The 12,760-nt window shown below is 42.8% G+C and overlaps 1 protein-coding gene across 3 annotated transcripts in view; it reads right to left on the bottom strand.

Moving 5' to 3' along the window:
- Positions 1 to 683: 683 nt before the first annotated feature.
- RBM28 (RNA binding motif protein 28) overlaps positions 684 to 12,760 on the bottom strand; it is a 35,790-nt gene continuing 23,713 nt past the window's right edge. Inside the window, exons 15-20 of one of the 3 annotated variants that reach the window (XM_009003118.5) lie at positions 10,561 to 10,710; positions 10,266 to 10,340; positions 7,391 to 7,647; positions 6,015 to 6,114; positions 4,724 to 4,871; positions 684 to 774 (exon numbers count right to left, since the gene is read on the bottom strand). In XM_009003118.5, coding sequence (XP_009001366.4) covers positions 4,740 to 4,871; positions 6,015 to 6,114; positions 7,391 to 7,647; positions 10,266 to 10,340; positions 10,561 to 10,710 — 714 coding nt within the window. In that variant the 3' untranslated portion in view covers positions 684 to 774; positions 4,724 to 4,739. Of the gene's footprint in view, positions 775 to 4,282; positions 4,872 to 6,014; positions 6,115 to 7,390; positions 7,648 to 10,265; positions 10,341 to 10,560; positions 10,711 to 12,760 lie in introns of those variants that run through there. The other 2 variants (XM_002752040.7, XM_035254824.3) reach the window with 2 other exon arrangements.

The raw sequence follows: 12,760 nt of genomic DNA, 5'->3' as shown, positions 1-12,760 counted from the left end.
AGCCGGGTTTCTTGCACATCCAGACTTCACCATCCAGGCCTGTGCACACAGACTGGGAGTCCCTTGGGTAGCAGGGGGCAGGAAGGGGATTGGATTTGGCCATGAGGCAGATTAAGCAACATCTGAGGGGAGTTGCTAGTGGACTGATGCCCAGACAGTGCAGGGGAGAGGGAAAAAAGGGGTGGAAGAGGGAGAGGAATTGACATTTTTAGAGCAGCTACTATGAAAGGAATGAGGCTATGCAAGAAAGAAAATATATAAAACAAGGACAGACTGTTGAGCATCTCTTCAGCACATGACCGTCTAGTATGTCCTTTACCACCATTATCCTCAGTAACCAGTCGCTAAGCACAGCCACGTACCAGCCCTGGGGCTGGGACTATGGGAGCTAGTTCTTACAAGGGGCTCACGATCTACTTGGGAAGGCAAAACCTAAAGAAATGACAAGTAAGCTGCAATAGCATATGCTCTGTCGAATGAGAGGACAACAATCAGTAAGTGTGCCGGGACTTAGAGGAAGGGACCACAATGCCCTGGGATGCTTGAGGTCCCCAGGGAGAGGCTGGGCCTTGAGCCAGAACTTGAGTGCTGGATGGCACTGGAGTGGAAAGGAGGGGCAGAGAGATTGTCCAGATTGGAATGGACAAGGCATAGCAGAAAGTACACAGACGGTACACTCAAGGTACTGTGAACAGCAGTTTATTTTTTCCTTCATGTTGTCTTCTGGGGTCCTTAGGAAATGACTCTGTTGTCCTTCACAAGTCCAGCTAGGCCCTGGAACAAATGGCCTTTAGAGAATTTAACAGTATTAAACTCTACTACGAGTAAATCAGTGTTGGGTGTTGTGGAGTATGTGGAAAAGTGCAAAAAATAGTCCCTGCTTTAAGGACAAGAAACAATTTTCCTTCTATCAAATGTCTAGGCAAGGAGACTGTGGAATGACTCTGTGGCAGTGAAGTCTCACATCTGATAAAAGGCAGTGGGCTCTGGACAGCGTGGACAAGTCTAAGAAACACTGGATTTGCCATTTATCAAGATGTTCCATTTGGGGGCGATCCAAAAGGTCTTTCAGTGACTCAGCAGTTCTCTTCTCAGAATTGGTTCCCAGTTTGTGCCTTCCAATTTCTCAGAATATTCCTTTACCAGCACAAAAACTCATGTACAGCCAATGACCAGTCAAAGTCAGATGCCAAGGTAATGACAGACTATACCAGTAACTCACCCCACATCTGGTCACTGAATAAGCCATCACAAACTGTAAATAATCCTAGAGAGAGAGGTATCAAGACATAATGAAAGAACCAAAACAAGGATGTGGATAACTTCTAAACTGGTCAGCCTTGGTTGGACAAAACGGACGTCTGGAAATCTCAACTTGGCCTAAGAGAAACCTCATCCTGACCCTTAAAGTGCCAATTAGAGTTGAGTTGAAAAGGAGGTGGGCATCACTGGAGACAAAATGAAAAACAGTGTAGGCACCCACAGTGTGATGATGTGGTTATTTTCATGAAGGAGCAGTCTATGGAGAAGTACAGGAACTTTCAAAGTTGCATAGGCAGAGCTGCTTCTTATATGACAGAATTGGTAGCTGCTTGTCACTTCACAGCGAGACACACGGATATGAAACAGAGAACTGGCTGTGTGGGTCAGCAGGAGAGCTTAAGACTGCAGATTCTGGGGAATCGGCACTCACTGTGACACATGTGATCCCCTGCCTCCTCAGACAACTGAAAGCTAAGTGCATAATGAGCAGGGTATTTCTGGAGCCTTGACCTTCTGGGCTCCGAATTTCTAGCTGGAAAACCTCTTTTCAAGACAAAAACATACCAAAGTACATTTCAAAGCATTTCGAAGAATTAATCACATGCCCTAACTTTATAATAGAGGAAGGCAGAGATCTCATTTTTGTGACAGGTGATACATAATCCTTGCCACACGTTACCTCCAGAAGAAGGAACTATACAGCTAAACAGAGCAGATTCTTCGAAATTACAACCTAACCAACAAACAAATAAATAAGGCAAAGAACAGCTAGACCTCATCTTAAGATTCCACTTACAGGTCATCTCTCTATCTCTCTAAGCCAGGCTATTATGTAATCGAGAAGGAAACTACTACTAAAATCTGATAGTTTTGAGTGGTGGCCTTGTCTTGGATGTTAACAAAACATTTGCTATTGTTTTTCAAATGAATAGAGACGTGGTCTCACCATGTTGGCCAGGCTGGTCTCAAACTCCTGACCTCAAGCAATCCTCCCACCTCCCAAAGTGCTGTGATCATAGGTGTGAGACTCTGTGCCCCACCTGTTGTTTTTTAACCAGTCTGTAACTCAACTCTCCTGTTGCGAAAACTCCATTTCCTGACACATCAGACCCTGAAGTGAAGTAGAAGTGAGCAAAACTCTCACTGCCCTAAAATTCCCAAGCCAAGGAGTCAATGGAGCTGACCAAATAGCCATGGTAAGGTGTTCCAAAGGGAGGTCAGATATATCAACCTCATATAAAGAACTCTTTAAAGAACTGTACAACAGCTCTCCAAGCAAGTGAATGAGGTTTTTAACATACTGAGTTACTAAAGCTGTTAAAAAAAATATCTGGATCTAAGTGAATCTGGCAATGTTATCTGAATGAACACCAATTTTGATCTATCCTAAATGTTAAGACATATTTTTGAATAAGATATTTGTGTACTAGAAAAAAAGAGTGGTGAGCAGACAGAGAGTTGGCCAAAGGAAAATGGATCAGACTGGCAGGTTATAGCTATTCTGACACCCTTAATAAAGTCCCTTACCTACTCCACACTGTACAGACCAGCCTGAGAAAGACATGTTGCCAGGCTACTGCAAGCATGTGTGACAGCCCAAGTCATGCTGCCTCAAGGTGAACTTGGAGATAAGTCACCTGTCCTTACGATCTCTCCAAAAGGTTTAAAAATTTCTATGGCTTCTCCTTCATCTATCTCTAAACCAACCAGAGGCATTTCAGAGCATTCATGGGTTCCCCAAGATACTGCAATGAAATAACCATGTCTCTAGCTCAGCAATGGTTCTGTCAAAGCATTATCTGTAACACTCAACTAGACTAAGGAATCAAGAATTTTGGGCTATGCTCCCAACTTTTTCTCTTGACTACTGAGTACTATTTCTTCCTTTCCGATTTTTTTAATTCAACAAATATTTATTCAATATCTACTATGTGCCTGGGTCAGTACTAGGTGCTGTGTCTACAGGAGCAAACAAGAGGAATACAGTCCCTCTCACAAAGCATACATTCTAACTGGAGAGGCAATACATTCAGACAGAGATTAGTGCTAGAAAGAAAAAGGGAAGCAGGCCGGGCATGGTGGCTCACGCCTGTAATTGCAGAACTTTGGGAGGCTGAGGTGGTCAGATCATGTGAGGTCAGAAGTTCAAGGCCAGCCTGGCCAACATGGTGAAACCCCGTATCTACTAAAAATACAAAATTTAGCTGGGAGTGGCGGTGTCTGCCTGTAGTCCCAGCTACTTGGGAGGCTGAGGCAGGAGAATTGCTTGAACCTGGGAGGTGGAGGTTGCAATGAGCTGAGACAGCACCACTGCACTCCAGCCTGGGTAACAGAGTGAGACTCTGACTCAAAAGAAGAAGAAGAAACAGGGAAGCAGATTTTAGCAAGGGGGAAAGAGAGGGGAGGGGAAGAAATGCCCTACTTTAGATAGTCTGGGAAGAGCTCCAGGAGGAGGCGACAAGTAGTGGAGCTCTGCAGGACAAGTAAAACAAGCAACAGAAGAACTCTCCGGGCAAATGGAATGGATACAAAGGATCTGAGGTGGTCAAGAGTCAAGAGATCAAATGAAGGTCTGTGTAGCCAAATGTAAATGAAGAGAGTGGATAAAAACAAGGAGAGGTGACCAGGCCAGGGAAGACAAGATTTCAATCAAAGTGAGATGTCAAACCCCTGGAGTTTTTCAGTGGGTGTGAAACCATTTTAAGGGGCAGATTTAATGAGAATCAAGTGTCCTCATTAAGGAGGACTTAGAGAGCTGTGGGTATGATGAAAAAGGAGGTACTCTGTGAGAGAAGTGCAGGTCATCACTAACCAGGCTAGTGTCTTTAGGCCACTGCAGACTGAGTTCCAGTCAACTGGAAATCCCCTCATTTGACAAGCACATAAGTGCCGCTCTCTAACAGGACCCACCTCCCCCCACTCTTTTCCAGTGTCTCCACCTGTAGTGATTAGGTTAGAAAGCATTTCTTTCTGCTCTCAGTCAATTCCTGCAGTGTGTAAGAAAGACTACACAGCTGAATTAGGAATGTCAAGAATGTTTACAAATAATAAAGGAGTCACACATACTAGAAATGACATTGTCACTAAAAAAGCCACACAATATTTCACTTAGAGAATATGCTTAACAAAAGATACATCTTAAAAATTCAGCACTCCAGAATGCCTTTTCAATGTTTCCATTTGAGAAATAAAGAATAAAAATTGGTAATAATTATAGACACAGCTTCATACAATAATCTGGATAATATGTGAGAGGCATCATAATATCTTTCAGATATTTCTCTTTGTGGCTAATGAACCACATATCAAAGGATGGACCAAAGTTCAGATGTACACAGTCCAGGGCCCCTCCCAGCACAGCAGCAGTGCCCTCAGGGATTTTCTCTCCCTCAGTAAGACCCATGGGGGATGGGGAGGAGCCCAGGAACATCACCAGAAAGTACACAACTCAGCTTCTTACCCAGCCCCTGGCATCATCAACTATCAAACCATTTGCTCCTCTTCTCAAGAGGTGCTCCTTTAGAAGGTCCCAATAATTTCTGCTTATATTGTTCAACCAGCTGGTTGAAGCGGGTTTCCGACTTATTTCCCTTAGTTTTCCTAGATACCTATAAATGAAAAGAAAATAAACATAATATAATAGATTTCAGAGACCATGTATCACCTTACCGGCCACCCAAGAGAGAAAGTAACTAGTAGGTACAGAGATCATGTCTACCAGGAAGGGTGGGGTAGGTTTCTAGAGAAATCTCACACCTATAATCCCAGCACTTTGGGAGGACAAGACGGGTGAATCACGAGGTCAGGAGATCAAGACCATCCTGGCTATCATGGTAAAATCCCTCTCTACTAAAAATACAAATTAGCTGGGCATGGTTGCATATGCCTGTAATCCCAGCTACTCGGGAGGTTACTCTGGGAGGCGGAGGTTGTGGTGAGCTGAGATTGTGCCATTGCACTCCAGCCTGGACAACAAAAGCAAAACTCCATCTCAAGAAAACAAAAAAAAAAAAAATAGAAAAGAAAACTAAACTGGATCAAGCCATCAGACTGAACTGCCAGTTTACAAGTAATATGGGTGTCACAGAAATAAGTTAAATGATACCACTAGGAAGCAAATCCAAAATGTAACACAAATGACCTGGTTTCTCCAATAAATGAACAGCATGGAAAAATAAATGCGCCATAAGGGAAAATGGATATAATAGAAGAAAAAGTGATTTAAGAAATTAAAAACCCAAGTGTAATGTGGGACTTTGGACCCCAACTCATACTAACCAAGTATAAAAATATTCTTCGGGCAACTGGGGAAATTTTAATATGGCTTTAATATATCATTTGTGTAGCAGATGATATTAAGGGCTTCTTACTAATTTCATGAGATATTATAGTGACATAATGTGTGTGTGTTTAAGGCCTGAGCAGCTAGAGATGCACTCAGGTTTTTCTGAGTAATATGTTTCATTTTCATATGAGACACAGTTACATGTGAAATGGGCTTTGCTTTACTATCCTCTAGTGGGGAAAGCATGTTGTGGGAAATATGTGAAACAAGGAGACTGCTTTACAGAAACAGATACATGGCGATTCATTTTACTTTTTTCTCTCCACTTTTATGACTGTATACATCAACATTCTTTAAAAGCTACAGTACTACACAGAAGTCTTTTTTTTTTCTTTTTTGCTCAACTAACCAAGGTACAAACATGGCTACAACCTGGCAGAACCGCTGTATGTCCTGCAGAACTCACCTGCTTGGAAGCTAACTGCTGTTTCTCCTGTTTCCACTGGCTTATCTGGGGCTTTGGCTTTTTGGGATGGACGGGCTTCACTTTGCCTTTGTCCCGCAACCTGAAATAACACGGCTGAGTGTCACCTTGAGTCCTTCTTCTAACTGGCATCCTTAGGTTCTCTTAGCTCAAGAAGTAAAATTCCTCTTTGTACACTGGCCCTTCCCAAGCCCATGATAAGTTAGATCATTCTAAAAAGGGATACTGTAACAGACCCTCTGAAGGTTCAATATTTGCATACTTGTTTTTACGGGTATTTTTGTTTTTGTTTTGGCTTAAAACCTCATGGAGGCCAGGCATGGTGATTCATGCCATGATCTCAGTACTCTGGGAGGTAGAAGTGAGAGGACTGCTTGATGCCAGAAGTTTGAGACAAGCCCAGGCAACATAGCAACCCCAGTCTCTACTAAGATAAAATAAAAAAGTCCCAGCTACTCAGGAGGCTGAGGCAGGTGGACGGCTGAGGTCACAGTACACTATGACCATGTCACTGCACTCTAGCCTGGGCAACAGAGTAGGACCCTGTGACGCAGTTTGAATCTGTGTCCTTGCCCATATCTCATGTCAAACTGTAATCCCCAGCGTTGGAGGCCAGGCCTGGTGGGAGGTGACTAGATCATGGGGATGACTCCAGGAATGGTTTAGCACCATCCCCTCAGTGCTATTCTCATGACAGCGAAAGAGTTATCAGATCTGGTTGTTTAAAAGTGGTGGCACCTCCCACGCTCCTTCGCCTTCCTCTGGGCCATGTGAAGTGCTGGCTCCCACTTCGCCTTCCACTATGATTGTTAAGTTTCCTGAGGCCTCCCTAGAAGACGAGCAGCGTGCTGTCACGCTTTCTGTACAGCCTGTGGAACCACTCTTTTCTTTATAAATTACTCAGTCTCAGGTTTCTTTATAGCAGAAGAACTGAATAATACACGGTCTCTAAAAATAAATAAATAAAACCCTATCGGTATCTCAAAAGCCTTCGTTGATTTAACAAACATTTTGTAAAGATTTACTTTTGTACAGTGCTAATCTGCTGCCCCAAATAGAAACTACAACTGAACCTCAAATATGCGGCCTCAGCTGGCAGAGATGGCCATCTGGACAAAAGGAAACTCTTCAAAGGAGGAAAAAAGGGGCACAAAAGCCTGCCCTAGGAGGCCCTCTGCCACTGAACTAAGAGTGACATCTCTGATGGTGTTGAAAACCCACATGTTAACCCTGTGGGAATGTATACACCAAACATCCCTTTCGGCCAAACAAATGCCACAAAGAGAAAAGAACCCAGCAAAAACAAACCCACTTAGAAGCCACCCACTGCTCTATGCCACTGCCCTCCTGCATCTCACCTGATTTTGGGGCCTTGGTGTGAGGGGAGAGCCAGGACCTTTCTCCTCCTCTTTCCATCAGGCAGCTCCACCTGCTCCACTTCGGCCTTGGTCTGGAAGCCAGTCCATGAGGTAGAGCCTGTCTTCCTCTTCTGCTCTGGAAGCGCCTTGCTTTGTTGTTCTGTGTGGTGGTGAGCTGCCTTCTGTTGCTGGTCTTTTGCAGGCTCTGGTTGCCCCTTCTGAGGCTTAACAGTTGCAGGCTTGGATCTCATTTTTTGCTGCATAAAACAAGAAAATGCCATCTGGTTTCTGGATGAGCTTTGCTTGCTGCAAATACTCAGCAGAAGAGGGGCTTTATGTGAGTTAGATGAAAGAAGAGGAATTCTTCCCCTACACAGTTGGAGACTCAAGGAAAGTGAGTACATGTAGTTCATAAGCCCTGCCATAGTCACAGACGGTTCCTAGGTGGGGGGCACAAAATAACCATTTCCCCTTCCCATAACAGAAATAAGGGAGCATGCATGCCCAAGATTCAAAGCCAGTAGGTAGGACAATTATCAAAGGTGTAACCTATGTAGAAGGAGAATGCAAGAAGAGAGACAGCAACAGAAAAGATACTGAAGTAATAAGGGCTGAGAATTTTTCAAAACTAATGACGGTCACTAAACCACAGATCTAGGAACTCAGAGAAGACCAAATAAGATAAATACTAACCAATTGACAACTAGTAATTCACAGACCAACTGCAGAAAATCAAAGATAAAATCTTGAAAGAAGCCAGACAGGGGAAAAATTTTACCTATAGAGGAACAAAGATGACATTACATCAAATCTCTCTCTCTTTTGTTTTTAATAGGCAGCCTCCCAAACCAGAGGAGTTTCAGAGAGATTCCCCAGACCTCTCTTTAGAAACCATGTAAGCAAGAAGGGAGTGAAGTGAGATATTTAATATTTAAAGTTTTAAAAGAAAAAAAAAGTCACCAACCTACAATCTGTATCCAACAAACTTATCCTTCAAAAGTGAGGGAAAAGACTTACTCAGACAAACAAAAATTGAGGGAATTTGTTACCAGTAGACTTGTCTTACAAGAAATACTAAATAAATTTCTTCAGAGAGAAGAAGTAATGACATAGGTCAGAAACTCGGATCGTTATCAAGAAAGGAAGAACATTAGGAATGGAATATATGAGCTGAAGACAACAAGGAAAAGATGCTGTGGGCAGGAAGGCAGAGGATGCTACAGATGTATTTGCGCTGAAGTGGAAGAAACAGAAGATTCAAGTGAAATTAATGTAATGAAAAGTGTGTGTTGTTCTTCCCTTTCACTTTAGAAATCCAGAGAGGTACACTGATACAAAGAACATATATTATATGCCTATTGTGTGCCAGTCTGTTTCTAGGATACAAAAAAATAGTGTCTACCTTTCAGGACTCACAGCCAGGTGGAGATAAGAGATGCACACACAAATAAACCAAAGTTAAAAAAAAAACTACATAGCTTAAGGAAGTTCATGAAAGTCAAGTAAAGAGGGCCTTATATCTTTTGAGAGAGGTGGGGGAATGCTACTTGAAAGGGATCATTCTATCTGAATATGCAAAGTGAGTAGAGGTATTTTTACACAGAAAGAACGGTATGAATATAAATACCAGCAACAAATAATCTGGATGTTAAAAAACAAGGCTGGGCTCAGTGACTCACACCTATAATCCCAACGCTTTAGGAGGCCAAGGCAGGTGGATCACTTGAAGTCAGGAGTTCAAGACTAGCCTGGCCAACAAGGTGAAAGTCCATCTCTTCTAAAAAAAAATACAAAAATTAGCCAGGCATGGTGGTGTACACCTGTTGTCCCAGCTACTCAGGAGGCTGAAGCAGGAGAACCACCTGAACCCAGGAGGTGGAGGTTGCAGTGAACTGAGATTGCACCACTGCATTCCAGCCTGAGTGACACAGCAAGACTCCATCTCAGACCAACAAACAAACAAAACTGGTAGCTTCAGAATCACCTCTGGAACAATGGCCAAAGGTAAAAAACAATTCTATTATCTAGGATAACAAAGTTGCCTTGACCAATCCTCAGATCCCAGATTTTCTGACCCAGTGCCATTGCATTAACCACCAGAATGGCTCATCTGTTGGTAACACTCTTGGTATACACTACAAAGACTACAAATGTTTGCTCTATATGCAAGTTAGCTTTGCTGTATAGTATGAGAGCTCCAAGAATGAGAGTCAAGAATAATCTGGGCCTGGGAGAAGATGGGTAAGAGAATGAGTACTGACTGCATGCTGACCATGTAGTATGCTAGATGATGGACACGTATTATCTCATTTAGTCCTCAGCAACCATGTGAGCCGGAATTGTTTACCCATTTTACAAACTGAAGTTCAGAGCAGTAATAAGTGCCAAGGAACAGGTAGCAAAAAAGGACAATGCCAGAGTCTGAGCATGAGTACGCCTATTCCTAAAGTCCCTGCTCCACCCTCTATACCATGCCAGATTAAAAACAGTACTAAAACTATCAGGCTTCACACTTCTGGAGCCAATAAGAGAAAATATGGAAGAGATATCTGAAAGCTACAGGTAATGGGAAACCTTAACCTCAACTATTTATTTTGGCATGTACTATCACCAAACACTGTCAAGAACTACTGACTGAAAATAGCATTAGTCTGTTTCCTCTCTCCTTCCTTTCCCTTCTGCTGCAGAGCTATCAGACATGGGTCAGCAGATAAGACGATGGCCTGGAGAGGCTTGGGGAACTGGGAGTAAAAGGAACTGGGAGCAAAAAACCTAACTGAGGGGAGAACTACTCTATGAGGGCAGAAGCACAAACTGAACAAAATAGAAGAGTTTAATTATGTCCTTAAATAAATGGACCATTTAATTTCTGTACCAAGCTGCGCTGGATCCTTAGTTCCTTCATTTTAAGTTTTCTTCGATCTTCTAAAGAAAACTCCACTACTGGTCTCTGACAGAGGGAGACAGAATGACATTCATTAGACTTCTTAATCTACGCACGCAATGAGCTGAGTTGTTCCCCTTTACACATCCTCCCACAACCCACCCTTTTTTTTATCCACTTGCCACCCTTTCCCACCTGCCAAATGTCAGAGGACACTAGGCATGAAGAAGGTTGGTCTCCTGCAAGTGGTCCTCAGGGAACAAGTCTCCCAGAGGACGAGGCTTACCTTCTGAGGCCCAAAGATTTCTGGATTGTTGTTGATGTGGCGGAGGGCTTTCAGGGCATGTTCGTGCTCCTGGAACTCTGCAAAGGCATAGCCCAGGGACTGACCCTTCATGTTCCCATGAGCACCTTTGAGGTCTCGCATCACTCTACACTATGAGTAGAGCAAGAAAAAAATCAGTTAATTACAGAACAAGAAGCCTTGCCTGATATAAGCTGCTTTAATAGAGTAAGAAATCACGTTACTGGGTGGGCACGGTGGCTCATGCCTTGTAATCCCAGCAATTTGGGAGGCTGAGGTAGGATCACATGAGACTAGGAGTTTGAGACCAGCCTGGGAAACATGGCAAAACGTTATCTCTACAAAAAAAATAAAGAATTAGCTAGGCATGGTGACATGTGCCTGTAGTCCCAGCTACTCAAGACGCTGAGGCAGGAGGATCACCTGAGCCTGGGGAGGTCAAGGTTGCAGTGAGCCATGAGATGGCACCACTACACTCCAGCCTGGGCAACAGAGTGAGACCCTGTCTCAAAAAAAAAAAAAAAAAAAAAAAATCAGGTTATTGAAACATAGTCTTTGTTTATACTATCATCACAAAAATCACACTGGAATAACACTTATGTGTGTTCATCTTATTAGAATTCACCTACTAAGAGCACAAAACAGATTAAAATAATACTTTCTTGCTTTCTACTGATTTACAGACATCAATAGAGACCTAAAAATGTTTAAAAAAATGAAACACAATACAAACACAACTGTTCACAATACAAATTGAGAGGTACATGGTATTTTAAGCTGTGTAACAAGTTATCACCGAGGATGGAGTACTGTCCATAGATCTGACCACTGAAAAAAGCCCTCAGGAAGGAAATTATTGAAGAACGGAAAGAGGAAGGCCTGATGGCTTTAGATTAGAAAGACATTTCGAGCATAGGAAAAAGCCTCTCCAACATACAGCCTCAGAAGTATAGAAAGAAGTTTCAGCTCTATTTGCTTGCTGCTCAGATCGTCTCTATTAAGCCAGATGTAGTAGACATCTGGGTCACCAAAGTATGGTATGATTTTTTGAGAAAATGGATCATTTACATGCTATTATTACTACTGAAGCTGTCATTCTCATGTAATGGAGAGGGCTAAGTATCAGGGACACATGGATGCCACATTTAGTTTACGTCCAGTGTCCATTCTGTGCCTAGAACTGTCTAATACCATAAGGAATCAAGAGAAGCATATAATGAAGGTCCTGTCCTCAAGATGCTTACTATCTCATTGAGACACGCACTATATGTATCCATCGGAAAGAATTAAGAAAAAAATTCAACATAATGCAAATATTACAGAATACACATAAATTTCTCTAAATTATGACAGGTGTTAAATGTGCAGACATTAAGTATTTGGATGATATGAGAAATGACACAACTGTCCCCTATGAGCAGTTTTACTAAGAGTGGTGTCAGATATGTGCTGATATATTCACATTCTTTCATGTAATCTCCCAAATACCAATCCATACATTTTGAAAAGGTTTTAGTTTATGTTGGTGAAACAGAGTAAAGCAGACCCAAAATACTGGCAATGGCACTTTTAAAATAAATACGGACCAAAGGAGTACTATGTGCCAGGTACTATGCTAAGGACTGGGGATAATGAGATAATATTAGCCTCAAAAACTCAGTCTAGTGGGGAGAAGTGACTGATGGATCATTTCAGGCCAAGGTAACAGTAAGCAGTATGATAGAGATATGCAAGGCCAGGCCCAGTGGTTCACACCTGGAATCCCAGCACCGTGGGAGGCCAAAGCAGGGGCATCGTCTGAGCTCAGGAATTTGAGACCAGCCTGGGCAACATGGCAAAACCCTGTCTCTACCAAAAACATAAGAAATTAGCCTGACATGATAGTGTATGCCGCCTATAGTCCCAACTACTTGAGAGGCCGAGGTAGGAGGACTGCTTGAGCTTGAGGCGGAGGTTGCAGTGAGTTGAGATGGCACCACTGCACTCCAGCCTGTAACAGACCAAGACCACTAAAAAAAAAGAAGAAAAGACAGAAATATGCAAAAGGGGATGTGGAGGCAGAGTAGAAGTTCTGAACTCACACAGAGTCTAACCAAGTTGGTGTGAACCCAGTTTTTTTCTAATTCAACTGAACACCTACATGGTGTTGACCACAGGGCATAGGGGACTTCCTGTGTTCACC

Source organism: Callithrix jacchus, chromosome 11 (assembly GCF_049354715.1).
Source record: "Callithrix jacchus isolate 240 chromosome 11, calJac240_pri, whole genome shotgun sequence".
Lineage (NCBI taxonomy): Eukaryota > Metazoa > Chordata > Mammalia > Primates > Cebidae > Callithrix > Callithrix jacchus.
This window is presented reverse-complemented; position numbering and strand designations above follow the sequence as displayed.